This window comes from Alexandromys fortis, unplaced genomic scaffold (assembly GCF_014885135.2).
Source record: "Alexandromys fortis isolate MF-2015 unplaced genomic scaffold, M_Fortis_MF-2015_v1.1 scaffold_108, whole genome shotgun sequence".
Lineage (NCBI taxonomy): Eukaryota > Metazoa > Chordata > Mammalia > Rodentia > Cricetidae > Alexandromys > Alexandromys fortis.
Window position 1 is genome coordinate 5,148,000 of NW_026067994.1, and position 21,738 is coordinate 5,169,737.

The 21,738-nt window shown below is 41.2% G+C and overlaps 1 protein-coding gene across 5 annotated transcripts in view; it reads right to left on the reverse strand.

The window, feature by feature from the left end:
* Positions 1 to 778: 778 nt before the first annotated feature.
* Positions 779 to 21,738, reverse strand: part of Glb1l3 (galactosidase beta 1 like 3) — a 32,393-nt gene continuing 11,433 nt past the window's right edge. For 2 of the 5 annotated variants that reach the window (XM_050160073.1, XM_050160070.1), the window contains 13 exons: positions 20,156 to 20,237; positions 19,210 to 19,274; positions 17,153 to 17,237; positions 14,855 to 14,992; positions 14,240 to 14,320; positions 13,451 to 13,557; positions 12,477 to 12,617; positions 12,085 to 12,156; positions 11,558 to 11,636; positions 11,009 to 11,096; positions 10,614 to 10,725; positions 1,247 to 1,363; positions 779 to 1,116 (listed from right to left, as the gene is read on the reverse strand). In XM_050160073.1, coding sequence (XP_050016030.1) covers positions 1,045 to 1,116; positions 1,247 to 1,363; positions 10,614 to 10,725; positions 11,009 to 11,096; positions 11,558 to 11,636; positions 12,085 to 12,156; positions 12,477 to 12,617; positions 13,451 to 13,557; positions 14,240 to 14,320; positions 14,855 to 14,992; positions 17,153 to 17,237; positions 19,210 to 19,274; positions 20,156 to 20,237 — 1,239 coding nt within the window. In that variant the 3' untranslated portion in view covers positions 779 to 1,044. The remainder of the gene's footprint in view (positions 1,117 to 1,246; positions 1,364 to 10,613; positions 10,726 to 11,008; positions 11,097 to 11,557; positions 11,637 to 12,084; positions 12,157 to 12,476; positions 12,618 to 13,450; positions 13,558 to 14,239; positions 14,321 to 14,854; positions 14,993 to 17,152; positions 17,238 to 19,209; positions 19,275 to 20,155; positions 20,238 to 21,738) is intronic. The other 3 variants (XM_050160071.1, XM_050160072.1, XM_050160074.1) reach the window with 3 other exon arrangements.

The following is a 21,738-nucleotide window of genomic DNA, read 5'->3' on the forward strand; positions in this document are numbered from 1 at the left end:
TTCTGGAACTCATACTGGGTGGCTCAAAGCCTCCTGCAACTACAGCTCCACACACGTTCACTCTTAGAAATCTTGTTAAAGAAAAGACTCTTTGATCAGTGTCATCCTCCTGTATTTCCATGTTTACGGAAACCAAGCAAAAAGTATGGGAGTGGTTTTTTTCCTCTTTTGAACATCTGACTTGACTACCTATTACGTTGCTTGAATCCCTATATATAATAATACGTTATTACATATTATATATATAATACTATAATAATCGAGGTAAGATCATGTAAAGTTAGTGACTGGAGCTTGGGCCAGAACATTCTTTATATGAGAGAATATGTTTGACTTCAAATGGTGTGATTTGGGATTGGTTGGATTCTTAATGGATATATGCTAATCTCACTACTACTTTTTCATTGACAGTAAAAGCTTCCACTACATCCAAATAACCACGAAGTAATAAACTTTAGTGGTCTCAGTGCCAGGTTTTGCCACCACATATGTCAGAACCAAAGCAAATGTCTATTTGACCTTTGATTGGATGTGACCCAAGAGATCATCTTGAAGACAAACAAGACAGGGAAATGTCTAAATACACTGATCAGTGACCTATATTGCCTCCTCCAACACACACACACATACATACACACACACACACACACACACACCACAAAGACCATTCTCCAGTGGAAGGCCAGCTTGCTTCTTCTTTCCTAAATTAGAGATAATTCTTTTCCTCCCAAATGAGCATGAGGAAGCAGAAGTTAAACTTGTTTTTTATTTTGTTCCTTCCTAAAAACTTATCTGGACAGAGAATAAGAACTTATTAAGGAGTAAGCATTTAGCTAGATAAATTCATTTATTAAAGATTTTCAAGACTATAGCCTAAAAACAGGATGTAAATGAATAGTGTAAGATAAGTAATAAGTTCTCTGGGTATTAAGGTTAGTGTTGTATTTTTTCTGCAGGCAACTTGATGTTTGATATTCTTAGCAGTGATCAAAATCCTGAGGAAACATTCTGGGATAACTCCAACAATCCAAGACTTGTGTTGTCCTAGCCTTGCAGCTGGGGTTTGTTTGTAGTTCGGATGTAAAAACCCTTCTCTATCATCTCAAACATGATGATCTGGGAGGGAAGAAAACCGGTGGTGAGAACAGTCAGGCCTGGTCTGCACAAGATGAAGAAGACACTGAAACTGAGACCAAAGGCCCATCTAAAAGTTGATGACACCTTTAGGCAAGGCTGGGTAACTCACCTCGTTGTCTTTCGGCTGAAGCCAGGGGCCAGGTAGGTACAGTGTCCTCTGAGGCCCAATGTCCTGATATCTTCCGAGATTGCGTCCATTGATGAACACGAACCCATAATGCCAGTTCTGTAAGAAATGGGGGTTTGGGACATAGGGACAGAGAGTGAAACCTAAGACACTGTGGCCTGAGAGCAAGATGAAGGAGTTCAGGGTACCGAGTAGGAAACAACTTGGAAACATCTAGAGCTTCTTCCCACTGTCTGAGAATAAGCAAGAAGACAGTGGAGCCAGCCTTCCCTGGAGATGCTGCTGTCTGCTGATGAACCTTGTGTGTGCTGCATTTTAAAAACAGGGATTTTTATTTCCCAAATAAGAACAAGGTGAATGACGAACAGTACTGCTGAGAGTGAGGAAAGCTACCTATTTTTAATTATATTTTAATGTTTCTTCATTTTATTTGTAAAGATATGAGTATTCTGCCTCAATGTACATTTGTGTATTCGAATGCCTTGTTCTAGGTGAGTTCAGAAGAAGGCATCAGACCCCCTGGTACTGGAGATAGAAAGTTGTGAGCTAAGAACTGGGTGCTAAGAACCGAACCCAGAGCCTCTGAAAGAGCAGCCAGTGCTCTTAACTGCTAAGCCATCTCTCCAGGCCGAATATAATCTTTTCTAATCTACTGGCAATACAGCACATAGTTACAGGAAGAATATTTAGGACAAAAAAAAAAAGAGACAAGGAGACCTCTTGATGACATTTCCACTGGAGAAATCTTGCTCAGGGAGCTGCTGAGAACCTAAATAGAGCCTTTCTTAGCTCACAAACGGAAAAGAAAAGGCTATCAAAGAATGTACTCTTTGAAATTGTTCGTTCACCAGAGCCTTAATAAGCTATCAGCGGAGTGACACAGTCACCCTTAGGAACAAAATTCTCTATGATTCCAATTTTGTCTTCACTGTAAAACCTCCATAAAACAGCTGAACAAACTAAAGACTGGTTTATTTAAATGGGGATAAACACAATAATCAAAGCTTTTAAAACCCAAGGTCAATAATGCATGTTATTGTATTGAATATACCAGACATATATAGGTATTTAATTTAAATGCACATAAAAATACTAAGTGGTCATCCCTGAGATCATATACATATAGCTAACGTTATAGGTACTGAACTTTTTAATGTATATATTTATGGAATATATAAATATGTAGATTCAATAATTAAAGAAAGAGAGGCCATGAACTTGAGAGAAAATAAGGAGAGTATATGAGAGGAGCCGGAAGGAAGAAAGGGAAGGGGGAAATTATGTAATTGTATAATAATTTTAAAATATTATTTAAAAAAGCCTAAGGCTTGCTGCTGGTGTTTATACAGGCCGTGGTCCCCTCACGAAAGGTGGTGGCCATCCAACAATCAGACGCCTCCTTGGGGTTGGTAATCATGCTTAAGGTCAGTTGCTAAACCTTCACTGTTTAATAAAAGACAACAAAAGACTATTACAAGACAGCCATGGCAGTCTGAACCCCACACTAGGTCTCTAATAAGGGAATAATGATTACAGTGCCACCCTTGATCAACAAACTCACCACCAGCCCCCTATTTTACTTTAAAATCTTGTTATTCCAAGTTACTTACAAAGAACCTTCATCTGGACATGGATGGAGATAGGGACAGAGACCCACACTGGAGCACCAGACGGAGCTCCCAATGTCCCAAGGAGGAGCAGAAGGAGGGAAAATATGAGCAAAGAAGTCAGGACCACGAGGGGTGCATCCACCCACGGAGACAGTGGGGCTGATCTATTGAGAGCTCACCAAGGCCAGCTGGATTGCGACTGAAAAAGCATGGGATAAAACCGGACTCTCTGAATATGGCGGACAATGAGGGCTGCTGACAAGCCAAGGACAATGGCACTGGGTTTTGATCCTACTTCATGTTCTGGCTTTGTGGGAGCCTAGCCAGTTTGGATGTTCACCTTCCTAGACCAGGACGGAGCGGGGAGGACTTTGGACTTTCCACAGGGCAGGGAACCCTGACTGCCCCTCAGACTGGAGAGGGAGGGGGAGAGGAGTGGGGGAGAGAAGGAGGGAAATGGGAGGCGGGGAGGAGGCGGAAATTTTTTTTCAATAAAAAAATTATATTAAAAAAAACCTTATTCCAGTCATTCTGTTATCTCTTTCACAAGATCTTCTACTATATGACTGCTCAGAGCTAATAACCAGATAGATCAAGCAGAAAGAAAAAGAAAAATACAAACTGAGCTCTACTGAAGTGAGGAAAAAAATATAATATGCAGATGGAGCCGATCTATGGTGGCAAGCTGGGTACACAACAGTCTTATCCCATGGGGCTACTGAAGCCAAAAAGCCTTTGACACAAGACAAAAGTCTTTGATGCAAAAGTCTGAGAATTTAATCCTGACTCAGATGTAGAAAACAGAGAAGATCATTAGCTTTATTTTGTAGATTCCAGATATGCCTTTTTGGTTTTCATGCTCATGGTATAATCTAGAAAGAGAGAAGTCTTCCAAACACAGATGGAAAAGAAATCTAACATAGAAAGAGGATCCACAGGTTGCTTCAGGCAGTAAAGGACTCAGAAGAGATTGCAGTCATGTACTGCAGAGGGCACAGAAGGGAAGACTCAGAAACAGAAAAAGAAAACTCCAGCTGGCATTAAATTGAAGTGTGTGGTCTTGTCCAGATTCTTTGCCTTTCTTTTGTCCCCTCTCTGCCTCTATCTAAACCATTCCTTCCTACTCTGAGGAAGACATTTCAAAACAAAACAGTAGCCTTTCAGACATTTCTCATCTGTGTAGACAAAGCCTTCCCCAGATTAGGCTCAGGGAATTGGCAAAGCCTTTGTCTGGTCCAAGGATTAATGTTTCTGAGTGATTGATCAAATTGTGCAGAAACTATAAACCACATCTTCCAGATTGCTGCAACCTGAAATCCTTCTCTCACACAGAATCCCTACCTAGATTAGCTAAGCCTGTCTCTTTGGGCAGCCCTGTACCACACACTCATTTTCCCAGTTCCTGGTCTATTGCTATGAACACACCATGTTTGTTTGTTTGTTCATTTTTCTAGACAGGTTTTTCTCTGTGTAACCACTTTAGCTGTCCGGGAACTAGCTCTGTAGATCAGGCTGGCCTTGAACTCACAGAGGTCCACCTATCTCTGCCTCCTGAGTGCTGAGATTAATGGCGTGCACCACAAAAAAGCATTTAAGTAAGAGCCTGCATACAGTTTCAAGATTGCATGCATTTTCAGGAGCTTAGTCCTCAAATAACATGGCTGGGAGCAGACAGCAGGCAGCGATGGCGCTGAAGCAGTAGAACATAGAGAGGGAGCCTGAGCCTGCTGTTAGTTTATGAAACATCAAAGTCCATCCTCAGTGACACACCTCCCCGAACAAGACCTCATGTTCTCATCTTTCCTCACCACTTCCACTAACCATGAGTCAAGAGGGGCCATCCTCATTCAAACCACCACACCCAGGTCTGTCTCCAGCTATATACAATAACACCACCTTCTCAACTCAGATGCATAGAATAAAGCAGATTTTCCAAGTTGCTGATTTGGCTCATGTGTCTCCATCAGAGCACACGTGGCCTGCCTGTGTGATGCCAATTTTTCTGTCCATGTATCTGCCCTTTCAACATTTATCACTTTAGAAGAAAGCCATGCAGGTGCCAAAAGAATAACTAAGTCAACTAAGAACTGTCCTCTCACTGGGAAGAGCAGGAGAAGACACAGGCATGCTGCCAGGAGAGAACATCCAGTGGGATTTCTGAGATGTTAGAACACGATGGACAATGGCGTATGGGCACTCTATTCCTCTGGCAAACCTTAAGGGGCCAGTCTCACTTAAGGTCATCCCAGACAGCTTCACCAGAAAGCTACTTTTACCCATTGTCTTGACTCACATCAGGGCTGCTACAAAAGAAGCTCAATTCACCTCTGTGAAATGCTCTAGTACCACCATCCTGGGAAGTACTAGCTCCAACATACCTGTGGATGTAGCAATGGAACTGCCAGTAAATCACACAACCTATCTAGGGTAAGGATTGCCCACCCTTGTTAAGTATACAGGCTTAAATGTGTATTTTCATTTAGGGATAAGATTGTACTCTTATTAATCAGAAGAATAAGCATTTCAAAACCTGGAAATTGGGATCCACTTAAGAGTAGTGTGGTGGGTGGAATAAGAATGGACCACATAGGCTCCCATATTTGAATGCTTAGTCATTAGGGAGTGGCACTATTTGAGATGGGTTAGGAAGTGTGGCCTTGTTGAAGGAAGTAGGTCACTGGGGATAGGTTTTCAGGTTTCAAAGACCCTCACCAAATCAGGAATCTTTCTCCCTGATGTCTGTGGGTCTAGAAGTAGGAGTCTCAACTACTTCTCAAGCAACCTGTTTGCCTATGTGTGTAGCCATGCTCTCCTGTAATGTAACAATAATGAATTATTTTTCTGAAACTGTAAGCCAGCCCCAATTAAATGCTTTCTGTTATAAGACTTGCTGTGGGCATGCTGTCATTTCACAGAATAGAAATATGATTAAGACTTATCAGAGGCTTAGTCCAGCGTCATCAAGGTGGGAAGATGGGTGACAGGCGTGGATGGCAGTGCTGGAGAAGTCTTTGAGAGCTACATCCTGATCAATACTGCGGGGAGGGGGGGAGGTGTTGAGAAAGAGAGAGAAAGCTGAACCTAGTATGGGTTTTGAAAGCTCAAAGCTGACCCCTAGTGACATGCTCCACTAACAAGACTACACTTCCTAAACCTTTCCAAATAGTGCTACTCCATTATTATGAAGCGTTCAAATATATGAGCCCATGGGGCCCATTCTTATTCAAACTATGACAACCTTACTGCATATTCATGCAAGCATAGGCCCCTGGATTTATTATACCAAAGTAAAGAGAGCACAGAACCAATGTGCTAGAGACAAGATTTTTTTTTTGGTGGAGGTTTGTTTATACCCATGACTGCTAGATAGATAGATAGATAGATAGATAGATAGATAGATAGATAGATAGATTGTCAAACTTCTCTCTAGAGGCATCTGATGATAATTCTAATCATTTTCCATATCAAGAAAGTAAACTCTGGCCCAGCTAACAAACATTGTTCTTGAGAAATAATAAAGCCCTCTGAGTATTTGCCATGGAACCAGGAAAGTGAATTCTGGCATACATCTGACAAAACATTTTTTCCCTGGTGGGGGATCATGAACACATGATTTAAAACTCTAAAGAAAGTACCTAACAATATGGCCTGGGCCATTTCTGTTCAATAGAGAAGGATAAATTCCTTGTCAAACTAGTGTTCAACAGCCAAATCACTTCAGACCATATTCTGGTTCAGCAATAACAGATTCATTCTATCACAACTGTCTCTTCTGTTGCCATTCCCACTTTTTCTAAAGTTATTTTTAAAGATAAGAAGACACTCATCCTGGCTTTTAGAAATATTCCCCAAAGTAACACAGTAAATAACATTGTCAGAGTTGTTCTGGCAATTTCAGTTAGGAAGCCTGTACATATTTGTATAGTAAAGCATTTTGAAAGAAAGCAACACATTCATGAGGAACCTCAGTTTAAGATGTATGCTAATGAGTGTGCTCAGTTTATTAAAGTCATAACTCAATAAGGAAGGATGGTGGGCATGTTCCTAGGCAAGACTTCAAGGTCATGGGACACGTGGTTAAATTTTAAGAAGAACACTTCTGGGCATAATCAACTTATGTCATTAATATGGAAGACACACAAGGATGACTCCAGCTAAGACCCTAAGTAATAGTGAAGAGGGTGCCTGAACTGGCCTTCCCTCTAATCAGATTGATGACTACATTAATTGTCATCATAGAACCTTCATCCAGTGACTGACAGAAGCCGATGTGGAGATTCACAGTGAAGCACAGATCTGAGCTTCCAAAGTCTAATTGAAGAGAGGGAGGAGCAATAATATGAGCAAAGGGGTCAGAAACATGATGGAGATATCTATTGAAACAGCTCACCTGAGCTCCTGAGCTAGTGGGAGCTCATTGGCTCCCATCTGACAACTGGGGAACCAGCATAGGATGAACTAGGCCCTCTGAATGTGGCTAACAGTTGTATGGTTGGGACAGAGTGTGGTGCCATTGTCAGTTAGACCAGGATTTATCCCTACTGCTTTAACTGGCTTTATGAAACTCATTCACTTTGGAGGGATACCTTGCTCAGCCTGGACATAGTGGGAAGGACCTTGATCCTTCCTCAAAGTAATGTACTAGACTTCGTTGCCTCCCCATGGGAAGCCTTACTCTCTCTGAAGAGTGGATGAGGATTGGTTTGCGGGAAGGTTGATAGAGAGGGAGGGGGAGAAGGAGTGGAAACTGAGATTGGTATGTGAAAATGAGAAAAGATGGTTTGTTAAAATGTAAATAAGTAAATTTTAAAAAAGATGGAAAAACGTTCTATAGGCACGCTGAACTTCCTTTTCTCAAAAAGATTTATGCCCCTTATGGACACTTGTTTTATTTAGCTACTAACAAATTTGCCACTTTTGCCAGCCATACAAAGATACGCTAAAAGGGAGCCATGACCACTTAGGTGTGCTGAATAAAAGAATCTGGGATTGCTTTACTATTTATTATTATTATTATTATTTTGTTGTTGTTGTTATAAAGTAAGCCTTAGCTATAAATAAAGGACATTGAGCATATAATTTGTGATCCTAGAGAAGCTAAATAAGAAGGTGAACCCAAAGAAAAACATATAGTCATCTGCCTGGATATGGGAAGTAGACAAGATTGCTGGGCAAAAACTGGGAACTTGGGGGTGAGGTGGCATGCGGCTAAGGGGAAATGAGAAAAGGAGGATGGGGGAGCTTGGGGAATGGGATGGTTGGGATAAAGGAAGGGTGGCTATGGGAGCAGAGAAATATATGTCCTAATTAAGGGAGCCATCTTAGGGTTGGCAAGAGACTTGACTCTAGAGGGGCTCACAGATGTCCAGGGATATGTCCCCAGTTAGTACCTTGGGCAACTGAGGAGAGGGAACCTGAAATGACCCTAGCCTATAGCCATACTAATGAATATCTTGCATATCACCTTAGAACCTTCATCTGGCAATGGATCGAGATAGAGACAGAGACCCACATTGGAGCACCAGACTGAGAAAATGAGGAGCAGAAGGAGGAAGAACATGAGCAAGGAAGTCAGGACCATGAGGGGTGCACCCACCCACTGTGACAGTGGAACTGATCTATTGAGAGCTCACCAAGGCCAGAGGGACTGGGACCTGGGAACTCATATAATAATTTGCTTCTTTGTTTTGTTTTATTACAGCATTTAAAGACATATCTACTTATGACATAAGTTGCAAAGATAAATGTTATTTTTAAGAAAAGAAAAACAGAAAAACGTCGTTAGTTACAACAAAGTTAAAAATGTAAATAAGAAATACAGTTGGAAGCCTCAACAACAGATCAGATCAAACAGAAGGGCTTCTGAAATTCAACACTGTGTGTATTATGGCAGTAAGGAAGAAAAAAGGAGGAGGAAAAAAGGGGATGGGGAAGGAGAAAAAGGAAGGAGGAGGCAGCCTATGACAATTATGAAATTTCAGTAGGCAAACAAATGTTCACATAATAAACATCACAGCAGGAATGAAGAGGAGAGGTAGCATAGAAACATACTTGGTAAAATAATAGTAAAAATTCCCCCAATATTGGAAAAGACCCAGACACTCAAGAAGTTCAAAGAACCTCAATTACATTCTACTAAACAGGTTTTCTCTGAAGCCAACAAAACTTGAAAGAAAATTCAGCATTCAAAGAGAAAAGCATCAGCTGCACAGAAGGGAATCTGTGCCTTTCTCAGAAGAAAACTTACAGGCAGCAGCGAATGAGCTGGCATGTACAAAGTCCAGAAAGAGAATAAGATGCCTAGAACACAAGTCCCTCAGAAATGAAAGAGAAGTAAATCCTCCCCAAGACAACAGGAAACTGGGGGATTCCAGCAGTCCCGAGAAAGGGATAATTGAGTTCGACATCTGAAAGCAAAACCATGACAACTAAAACCAGAAAAGCAATTAAAATGCAGGAGACCCATATACAGTAAATATATAGAAGGAAGAGAGGAGAGAGACTCAATCCTGATTTACATAACTGGTCAGGAGTGGCAGCTCATGTCTATATTCCCAGCACAAGAAGGGAAAGCCAGGCTTATTGCCACAAATTCAAGTCAGTGGGAAAGAAATAACAAAAGTAGACAAAAGATAAAATGGAGATTTTCTAAAAAAAAAACAATATAAAGTATCACTAAAACTATCATTTGCTTTTTTTGAAAAGACAAAATTCACAAACTTCTAGTAGACTAACCAAGGAAAAATTTTATTGTTGAATATTGAAGCACATTTAAATATAAATGTGTACTTTGGGCAAATACAGATAAGTGGAATATGATAAGTTTGAAGGAGAGTCTACCATTTGTTCTGTAGATGTTCTTTATAACTGTTTGATTTTATATTGTATTTTCATATACCTTATAAATAGCAATAAGTTAGGATGATTGAAGAAGATCATACAGTTTTATTGGAAGTAAGGAATAAATATTCTTCCAAGTATATCATGGCCTTGCTTGGGTTTTATTTGCTTTACTTTTATACATATATATATATATATATGTATATATTCTCTGAGAATTTTATATATATTTTGACCATATTCAAACTTTCTCCTGCAACCCCCCTCCCCCACTGCCTCTATTCCTACTAGACTTTGAGCTGTTTTTCCCCCTCTCAAGGTCAGTTTGTGCTTCCCAAATCTTGGCTGTGTCTACCTACCACTGGATCATGGTAGAACCATGAACAACTCCCAGCTTCTAAGAATTGCCAATAGCTCCTGAGCTAGTGGTGGACCTTTATGCCCAGCTCTCAATTCTGGGATTTGCTCTTGCTTAGGTGTGCACAGGTCTTACACATGCTGTCACAGCCCTGCAAGTTTATGTCTCTGCTCTGCTGCATCCAGAACCGTGCTTCTGTGGAGTCATTCATGCTCGGACATTCGTTCTGCCACCTCTCCTGCATTGTCCTAGAGTTTTCAAAATGCTGTGTGTGGGACTCAAGAAATGCCTGAGTGGCTAAGAACACAGACTGCTCTTGCAGAAGACCTGAATTCAGTTACCAGCACCTATGTCAAGCAGCTCAAAACTGCTTATATCTCCAACACCAGGGGATCTGATGCCCTCTCCTGGCCTCCAGGAAGGACCACACACATTCATGTATACATACATACAAACACACATACAGACATTAATTTTTAAAATAAAATATATCTCAAAAAAAGACATATTTGGAACTTCAAAGAAGAGGAAGCTTACTTACTGAAAGGTCCAAGAAGGTATCCTTGGGAGAAAAACCAGCCTTCAAGGTCCCCCTATAGAAGGCAGGACCTAGATAATTTTCTGGAGCAAGCCTCCAGGTGGCAGACAGGAGCCTGCAGGAAGGATCAAAAGAGGCAGCTAAGGAGCACTCTTCACAGCTCTCCTCACAATACTGACCCAGCCTTCTCCCACAGAGGCCAGGATTTTATCTCCGTGTTTAACTGAAAGTACTGAAGCAGCAATAAGAATGCCTATTTGGTTCTAGTGCTGAAGTGGAGCATCTGAGAACTGGAGTCTTCCACTCTACGTGTCTGAATCTTGAGCTTTATGTCAGCACAGGAAGAATTAATGACCTCTCAGATCCTCAGGATGCATTGGGGGTAGGGAGCAACCTACCTCTTGAAGAAACTCATCTTCAAGTCCAGAGAATAGATGGTGAAATTTCTCAGCAAAGTGTCATTGATGCTAACATCAGCATCTAATCCTGTGGACAGAAGGCAGAATAGAGACTGGCAACAGGGACTGGATATTAATCAGTGTTTGAGACAGAGAAATAAAGAGTATAGATGATATCTGTCAAGAAATACAGCCAAGAGAATAAATACTGCGCTGACCTATTGTCCCTTAAATTTTCTTGTTGTATGCTTCCACACTACTAAAAGCATCTCCTACTTAGTATAGGGATTTTTGATAAAAGAATACTATCTTTTATATCCTGATCTAATATGGGACAGCATCCAACATAATTGCTCTTCCTTCCCACCGTGGGTAACAAGAAAGGGCAAAGCAAAGGAGGGGGCACGAAGTAACATCGTCGCTCTTAGGGCTGAAGTAGCCCACTTCTCAGGGAATCATTTCTGTCTTTCCATCCCCGAGAACAGCCACAGCTATAAGCTTTAGGTAAATGAAGAGAAGATACACGTATATCTCAGCACAAAAGCCTACCTTTCCATTCATATTGAATATTCCATGAAAAATGGACCCTGCCTTGGTTCTCAACGAGGATCCTCAGAAGCTGACAATCCTGCTTAGGCAAACAAGTTAGTGGAAACAAAGTATCTGCCTAGAGCTCATATTCTAGAACACATTTCTTTTTCCAGTACATCTCTCTGTCTCCACCTCCCACCCCACCTGCCTACACACATGCACCCTACTGGGCTCATCTACTCTTTCTTTATTGCTGTTTCTGTTGGGACAGGCAGAAAAAAAAATCTTTCGTTCTGCTTTGATAAGTGATCCAAACAGGAGCTGGGGGTTGAATGGGACCAAAAAAGAACTTCTAATCTTGCTAAATAATTTATCCTATAGGTACCTCGACCCCCAAAGCTTTGAAGATGCTTTAAGATTACAGTATTCACCTTCCTGCTACAGCCTTTGTGAGAAGCCCAAAGGAAAGAGGTAGCAGACAAGCTCCAGAACCAGGCGTCCTTAAAGGGGCAGTCAAGATATCACTTGAACTGCAGATTGCTGACCTGAATTTGAGGAATAGTCAGGTCAAAAGTATCCTCATCCAGATATCCTATCCTTGTGTCATTCAAGAACACCTACGGAAGAAGAGCCGGCATCAGACAGGTTCATAGGCCTGCCTGCAGGACAGAGCTTTAGTTAGAAGGTGGTCAGAAGGAAGAGCAAGACAGGTACTGACTTTAGTGCTCAGGTGACTGGAAGCTGAGCAGGACTCCCCAGCAGACTATGAGTTAGAGTAAAACAAACTGTAAAAGTGTATTTTGTTTGGCTGTAAGTTTCCTATGATTTCATCATATTGGGGGAATAAATATTAGCATATGATGAAGAAGAATCTGTGATAGACTCTTCAGAGGCAGAGGAGGGACACATGCCACCAGAGATACCTGTTGCTGCCTACCTGTGCTGAATCACGAACATGAGCATAGAGCTGGCCGCCAGAGCAGATGGAAGTCTCATAGAGGACCAGTCCAAAGGGCTGACCACTGCCGTTGTTTATTGGAAGATTCTCCATGGTATCTGGAGAGTATAACATGACAGGCTAGGATAAAAACAGGGTAGAAACAGAAGACAAATGAAAAAAAGTTATGATCCTTCTCTTAACACTCCTGTCAGTATTTGTTGGACCACACAATGGTCCTCAAAGATTTTTTGAATAAAAACAGTTGTGTAATAGATGCTATAACAATGCTTCTATGATAACACATTTACTGACCAAGAAATTTGGAGTAACAGGGCATTGTATTGACTGCATAACCACTATAATCATAAAAAATAATCAGCAGAATAAATAAATTTATTGCAAAATAACTGAAGATGAGAGATAAATTTTCAACTCAGTAAACATTGATTTATACAGAGCATTTACTGATCAGTGATCTTGTCTAAAATAGCATCAGATGAGGTGAAGCCAATATAAATTACAGAGTTTGGGTTCTACAGATAAGACAGGCTTCTCATTTAGCAGGAGGGAAAACACATATAATTACAGAAAATACAGGCTAACTAATGAATAATAAAGAAGATTGTTTTCATGGATTCATAGCTAAGAGATTTCCATCTGTGGATCCTATGATAACATTCACCAAGTGAGTCCTTCAGGCTGGAGGTAGGATCTTCCATGAGCGCCATATCCTGCTATGCCCGTTTTCTCCTTAATTCTGCAAGTAAGTTCTTTATCATCTTCTCCATAGAAACAATTGGCTCCTGGCCAATAATTCCAGGTTCAGATACAATGCCATGCAGTAATTTTCAAACTCTACCTTAGAAAAGTTCCTTGATGGAATATCTCCTCTGAGACACACATCCTGCTCCCTTATTTCTCCCTGGCCCCACCCTCCACCCCTGGCACTCCAGTGCCCAAGCAGTTCTCACCTTATTTAAGTATGGTAGGATTTCAAAAAAAGGCAAGTAGAATAATAGAACCACAAAAGAGTATAAAGTCTTGGGAATAAGTGGAGGCAACCGAGGCAGGGAACCTGCTGTAATGAGAATGGATTGCAGGGCTAAATGACTAAAATGAACATTTCTTTCTTTAAATATTCTCATGACAAACTCTGTATCCAGAGATAAAGGAAAAAATGAATTTTATACTAGCACAGGCTTCTCTAAGGGAGATAACTGGTGCCATTTTGCATTTTGAGGTCTGGTAGGGACACATATCTAGTTAATATTACTTCCTGGTGGACACATGTACCTAATAACATGTGTACCTCCTGTTCCTAGTGACATAGAGACAGAGGACTAGTAGAAAGCTGTGTGTTACATCTTTTGCAATGCATTTTTAGCTCTTTTCTAACTCTCACTGGACACATAATTGGATGCATTTAATTAAAGTAAATATAATATATTTTCTTTCTGCATATGCAGCTATTACATAACACATAATACTAAAGCTTTGCAAATGGGAAATTCTTTGGCCTACATCATCACATAAGAATCCAATTTCATCATTTTCATGTCAGGAAAGAAAGTGAAAGGTTTAGAAGGCTCACACAGCCCATCTGGCTTTTCAGAGGGAAACCTGATATGTGATGTAACATTGTCCTGCCTCTCAAGAGCTCACAAGCTTCTATCCCCTAAAAAAGACTCCTCCCTTTTCTCGCTCCTCCACAGCTATGGACAGCCCATGAGAGTGGCATCCCCCACTAAGGTGCTAAGTACCTGAAGCAGAAGCAAAAAGTTTCCGCAGCTTGAAATACTTTTCTGTGTAATCTCCAGCCTCGGTCAGCACGGCATCATAGTCTACAACACAGAGCACCCTGTTTGGGCCACACAGTCCTCCACAGCAGTCCCTGCTTCTGCATGGGGACACGTGACAGCCCAGATCCCTCCAAGTTAAGATAGATAGAACACACAGCCTCTGTCTCTATCACATTCTGTAACAGGCTGAGATGTAGGTGTGAACTATCAGCCTGGAAACAATCCCCAAATCCTATCTGCAAACACGGGGCTCACCCTGCTCTTTGACTTTCTCACAGACACTCTTGTCTCTTCTACCTGGCATCCTTTCCCTACCTAGCTAGTTCTGATAACAATGGGGTCAGTGCACACAAATGAAACAGAGCATTGAGTGCCAGGATTCCTAGCTGCTAGAATGGCAGCTCTCTGGGCAGCAATAAATGTCAAAGAATAAAGGGGCACAGACAAAAGCCTTTTTGCTCAGCACAGACTGCCTGCTGAAATCTAATGATACAAGAACATGACTGTGGAGTCTCCTCCCTAAGATTCTAGGACCACCCATCCCAGAGAAGAGACCCCCCCACGATCATCACTTGCCATAGCTAGTCACAACACCTCGGTGCTGGTAGATATTCTGGGCTCCATTGATAAAACCAAAGTTGGTTCCACCATGGAACATATACATGTTGAAGGAGATTCCAGATCTGAGAAATCTAGACGCAGTAAGTTGGATTTCTGTTGGGGGTGAAAACAGGGGAGACAGAGACTGTAGGTGAAGAAATATCATCTCCAGCTCCATCCACCATAGCCAGTCCTTTCGTCTTTCTTACCAACAAGTGGGTGGAACCATCCAGAACCACTCTTGAAGAATGAGTCCTGGTGCTTGCAGCACTGTTTTTAAAAATTTTCTTCTCGCTGCACCATACGTTTGATACAAATTCTATCCAAACTTCATGTATTAAGTGATCAAAATCTTGTCTCATAAATATCTAAATTTTATAATTATTTGTACATAACTACCATGATGTAATTCCTTCCTTCCCATACTGTCTCTGGAGGTGTTGAGTGGAAAGCATCATATCACTGTACTATGGCTATGACTATTTATAATTTTTGCCACAAAAATATCCATTTTGCACTCACGTTTAACAGTGAGTTCCTGTTTAATCTGGCTGCCAGAAGAAGCTGGAAGATGGCAGTTTAGCTTTGGCCTTGACTCTGTCTGTGCTCCTCCCTGTGTATTTACAAGACCACAGATGGGTCTCTCTCTCTCTCTCTCTCTCTCTCTCTCTCTCTCTCTCTCTCTCTCTCTCTCTCTCTCTCCTGGATTCTGCTTTGCTACCAATCAAAAGAAGGATTTAATTTGCACACCGTTCCAAGAATATCATGACACCATGCTCTAGGCACAAGTGATCACATGTCTGTTGCGTGGTCTCATGGTGATAAATATAATAATATAAATGGTTTATTTAAGGTTAAAAGGCTAGCTGAAATATGCCTTAGCCATCGACCAAACACTGTTGTAATTAATGTAGTTTTGGTGTTATTATTTGTGTCTGGGCACCTGGGATATGAATGAGCACTCTCCAATTACACCAACACTTAGGTAATTTTTCCCTTTCAGTACAAATGAGGTTTTCGTATAGGAATAATAAAATAGCTTCGTGGTAACCCACTTTTGATAAGGTAATGGGAATTGCCAGGCATTACTCTGAATGGCAGCGTTAAATATTCCCCCAAATCCTAGATTCTCTTTCTCCCATTCTCTGCTTCTGATAAAAGAACTTTTACATCTTATTTGATTGAGATGTAGTCTTTGTATGCCTTTATGGGTGACTTAATACATGTCTACAAAGCACATTAATTAAACCACAAGAAGACATGTGCCTGTATCATTTATCACTAATGGTTTTATACCTTGTCTTTTATAGCCATCTTCTTTGGTCATTGTAAATTCCTCACAGACTGTTTTAACAAATAGTTGCCTCACTAAGCCAGACCTATTGTCTCCTTTCTGGCTGCATTCTGGAGTCCCAAACTCAGCTTCCTCCTTTCCTCTCTCCACACCATTTCAGTCTCTAGTAACTACTATTCCACACCAGTTTTCTTGAGACCAACATTTCTTTTCATTTCCCTGCTTTGCCTGGGTAACCTCACTAATGCAGAGAAAACCAGTTCCATCCCTGCTGCTGCAGAGGGCAGGATTCCCTTCTTTATGACTGAATAATGCTCCAATGTGTGGATTTACCACATTCTTTTGATCCATTCATCCTCTGATGGGCACCTAGGTTAAATAATTCCCAAAGTGGGGGCGACACACATTTTGACCTAGAAGTGAAAGAACTCTGCCTCGGGTCGCAAAGCTACTGCTGAAGCGCTGGGGTTACAGTCCCACTCATTGGCTCCAGGATATCTGGTCCCATCTCCCACTGCTTGGGGGCCCCTTGCAATCACTACCACTTCCTTGACGATGCTGCAGAGCCATCTTGCCTAGAGACGAGTAAGACATCAATCAAATGGTCCAGAACCTTTTATGGAATGCCGGGCTCTTAGAGACTCGTTCACGTCCTCGTTCTCTGAATGAAGAGAGAATTTCCTGCCTCTGCTCTCACTGCACCTGTCTTGCTGCAGTGAACAGCCTGAAATACGGGCTGTGCAGTAGTGTCTTCATTTCCACCAATCTGCCGGTTTAACTCAACTGTATGATTACCGTAGGATAAATATAATAAAATTTGTACACACAAGGTCATCTTCAGAACATGAATGGTGCTAGCAATTAGCAAAGATTAAATGGATATTTGAGCCTGTGCAGGCATGTCCATAAACCGAGAGCTGTGCGAATGACCCATGGCACAGGACCTTCCTGATCAGAGCCAAAAACTATGATTCACTCACCAGTTGCACTTTTAACTTTGTGTCTGTCCCCCCATGTGTCATACCAGCCAGTCCAGTATTCCATAACCATAATGGGTTTATCATTCTAGAAAGAAAGCAAATCAAATGCTAAGTGTAATACAGGAAAATAAAGTAGAACAAAGGTGCCATGGGAGAGAGCAGTTGCAACGTTTCCCACCTTTTCCCCAATGCAGATGTGTTCCTATTTCGATTCAAATTCTCTCTCACACTTATAATTTTTAGTTTTCAAGATTAACTTACTTTCTGCATGCTGTGCTCTATGTGAATAAACACCAGCACGGGAGAAGAGGGCATCAGACTGTATCATAGATGGGTGGGAGTGACCTCATGGTGCTGGGAATTTTACCTACCTCCCAGTTACATATTGCTTGAAAATACTCATTTGATATTTTTAGAGAACTTCATTCACTTGGCTGTATCTTGCCTTACCTGTTGATGAGTTTCAGCCTAGGTACAACCACACTGGGGCTCTGTATTTCCAGGTTTGAGGCTTAAACCACTGTCTGACCATACTCAGATAACTCTTTCATAGGTGCGGACACAAGCTGACCTGAGCTGTCCTGAGCTGGCATTTCCTCTCTATGAGGTTTGGATAGAGGTTCCAGAAGTTTTGGATATGCAATGTTAATTTAAGATGAAAGCCAGGACGCAGCAAGTTTCAAGAAAATGTATTTCTAGGAAGAATATTCATGTGTTTGGTTGAGTTCTTTTTGTTTCTTTTTTTTCTTCTTATAACTTCTTTCCTAGGATGTGTGTTGCAGTTTTAGTACCAGGAGCTACATATTCACTAAGTGGGCAAATTACTGTTCTGGGTCTCTGACTGAGAAAGAGTGGCATATTATCAAAATATGGAGTCAGCCAGTTTGTGTGCTATATTCTTGTGACTGACCTCTACCTAAAGGATCCCTAAATTGTCGTATCATTTCTTAATTGGAATCATTTTGTCAGAAGTTAGGTAAATGGGATAAAACTTTTCACGTATAGGCTTTTATGTTCCTGCTTAATAAGGATTCTGAGAAAGAAGCCGAACTGAGGCTTCTAAAAGTAGTGAAAGATCTTATTCTGCTTCTTGGCAAAAAGCAGAAAATAATGAATTGGTTTTGTGTGTGTGTTTGATTTGGTTTGGTTTTGGTGTTATTGTATTTTAATGATGTGGGAGTCTTCTGTTTTGTGTTGATTTCATTGGTTAAATAAAGAAACTGCCTTGGCCCTTTAATAGAACAGAAAATTAGGTAGGCGGAGTAAACAGAACAGAATGCTCGGAGAAAGAAGCCGAGTCAGTAGGAGTCGCCATGATTCTCCCATTCCAGACAGACGCAGGTTAAGATCTTCCCTGGTAAGCCACCTCGTGGGCTACACAGATTATTAAAAATGGGTTAGATCAATATGTAAGAGCTAGCCAATAAGAGACCGGAACTAATGGGCCAGGCAGTGTTTAAAAGAATACAGTTTCCATGTAATTATTTCGGATAAAACTAGCCGTGCGGGCAGCTGGGTGGTGGGAAGCAGCCCACTGCTCCTGCAGGAGGCCCAGAACCAGGGAGGCAGGATGCAGTCCCACCGCTCATACAACATTTTAATTCTCTAAATCCATCTCTAGTCAGTGTTGAAGCCACAGCACAGTTCTCATATATGGAATCACTTCTATCACTTGAAGTATAGGCAGATATATTTTCCCCTTGGAAAATTAACCAAGTACTCAGTCCGGATAGGAAACATTCTATTTTGAGACAAGACACTCTCCTTTAACATAGTACCAGGTCAGAGGATTGAATGAGAAGAACAAAACAGCAAGATGTTAATGAACTTACAGTCAATTCTCATCTCCAGTTATGCTAAGCCAGAAAAACACTAGTCATACAAATCATTCACAGAAAAAAATGGCTGACCAGTGTGTCTATTTTTATTATTTACCACCCTCTCTGGGTGATCCAGTCATAGCCCTGTCACAACTCCTGCCTTCCCTATCGTCATTGGCAAAGATAGCAAAATCTATCAGAAGATAGATAGAACCCAGTGCTGCTTAAAAATCTCACCTGCATTTGTTGAAGCTTAAGAAAAGAATCCTTCTCAAAGGCTGCCATGTTGAGAGTGGCCAATGCTGTAGAGAGAGAGAGAGGTGCCTCTGAAACATTGTGACAAGGGGTGAGTACACAGGGTGACAGGACAGTGTTTGTTACCTACTTTGCAAAGCACAAAGAACTGTCCTGTCCTAGCTATTGCCACACCACACGCGGAGGAACACTGTCTTTGTTGATGAAGACAGTTAAATTTAACCACACTTTGAACATACAGGTGGACCCAGGCAAGGCCAGCTAACACAGCAACACCTAGGAGCTGAATGAAGGCTTTGGATCCCAGACACTGCTCTTTCCAGGGTATGGTAATAAGAGCAGATCTACATAAAGGAAGAAGGAAACAGTCCACAATACCTGTCACTCTGCACTAGAGATGACCTCAGTATTGTCCCTAGACCCATTCACATGCACTTGGCATTTTCCCATAATAGTATCACTTCATGATTCTAATAAATTCTTTAGATCTGCTAAGTATCTACGCTGAGTCTAGGACTATGTGATATCAGGACTGGAACTTTGGCTGAGGTGTGCTTGTTTACACCCATCCAAGAGTTCCCTATGTGACTGTCCATGCTAGCTAGGGGGACGAGTAGGACCCTGATCCATGTCCTGCACCAGCCTAGATCTTACCTGTGCAATTATTGTTTTTTTAAAAAAAGATAGATTCAGAATGAAGAGTTCCATCAATGCTATGCTCAAAGGGGAAAAAATAAATTAAAAATGACACATGTGGTATTTGAACGCTGGACTTTGATATTGAACCTCATTTTGTATCATATCAAATCTCTGGGATCCATCACAATAGACATGGGAAAGAGGATCAGTTCTCTTTGATACATGTCTACAATTTCTATTGGCTGCCTAAGAACCTTGGTTTTCCTCTAAAGCGGCTGTAAGCCAGTACCTCCTTCGACAGAGCCAGTCCCAATCCCATTGTCATTATCTGAGGTCAAGAGGAACTCTACAATTCCTCTCTTCAGAAGAGCCTGTTGGGAAAATGAAGATTATTAATCCACATTTCTTGCTCCATGACAAAGAGCAGAGATTGGGAAATTAGATAATAAAGACAGTTTGACTTAGATGGAAAGTGAGTGATCTACAAAACAGATATAAGAAATGTCTCCAAATGTCCATATGGTAAGGGATTGGTGGCCAGCATGTTAGTGGTAGATGGCAGACAATTTAGAATGTGAGCCCAAGGGGAGGTCTTTAGGTCATTGGAGATACCTTCTGAATGAAGTCAGTGGCAATTCTATGTGTTTCTCTTTCATTACCCTAGCAGGTTAGAAAGTAAGTGGCTTGGTTCTGTCTGGTACTTCTGTGGCGATATGCACTGTCTTTCAATACTAGTGCCATTAGCGCTAAACAATCATGAACTGGAATGATAACTCTATTCTTGAATGTAAGTCTATTGTGCCTGTAGGTTGATTATTTTAGGTATCTTTTACTTTGTAATTGGTATAAAGTAATTATATAGAATAATAGTTTTTAATCATATGATGTAGAAGTATCTTCTATCTATCTGTTTCTTTCATTGGTTAATTAATAAAGAAAACTGCTTGGCCTGATAGATGAGAACATAGGTAGGCAGGGAACACAGAACAGAATGCTGGGAGGAAGAAGGCAGTGAGGCAGATGCCATAGCTCCCCTCTCTGAGATGGATGCAGGTTAGGATCTTTCCCGGTAAGCCATCACCTCATGGTGCTAAACAGATTATTAGAAATGAGTTAATCAAGATGTGAGAATTAGCCAATAAGAGGCTAGAACTAATGGGCCAGGCAATGTTTAAATGAATCCAATTTGTGTGTTGTTATTTCCGGTGTAAAGCTAGCCATGCAGGAGCTGGGTGGGAACGCAGCCCGCCATTCCTTCTACAATCATGAGTTTTCATACATGCATATGACTGCTTTGATTGTATATAAGGTATCTGCTTCAGTGGTGGGAAAGATGTGAAGTCAGAGTGACCATGTACAGCTTAGGCCATTAAAATTGTTGCTTTAGGCTTAGTTTGGTGTGGTTCCAGATACTTCACTAAAACAGTGGAGGGCTAAGGCTCTTGACAGGCTTGGTAAATGAAAGTAGAGTTTCTCAATGACCATACTACAGAAGTATGTAAATACAACAAAGAAAGAAATGGAAGACATTTGGTGCTATTATAATACTTAAAAAGTATTTTCATTTCAAGCTAAGGTGCCGTGTGAAAAAGAAAAAACCTAGGAGTCATGAGGACCTTATTCTTAGCCCAAGGCTTGGTGACGTGACTACAGTATGCCTAGACCATGACTCTATATAAGGTCAGCCTTGTCAAAAGTTGACTGTAAGCAATCTAAAGAAGACACTGATCTTAGAGCCACTTGACCTATTCCCCCAAATAGTTTCCCTCCCCCTTTATTTTATAATTGCTATTCAACAATATCAACCAGATTCTCAGTCTGCTTGTATTATCTTGCTTAACTGCTACTTGCTCAGAAGGGGAAAAAGGCCAA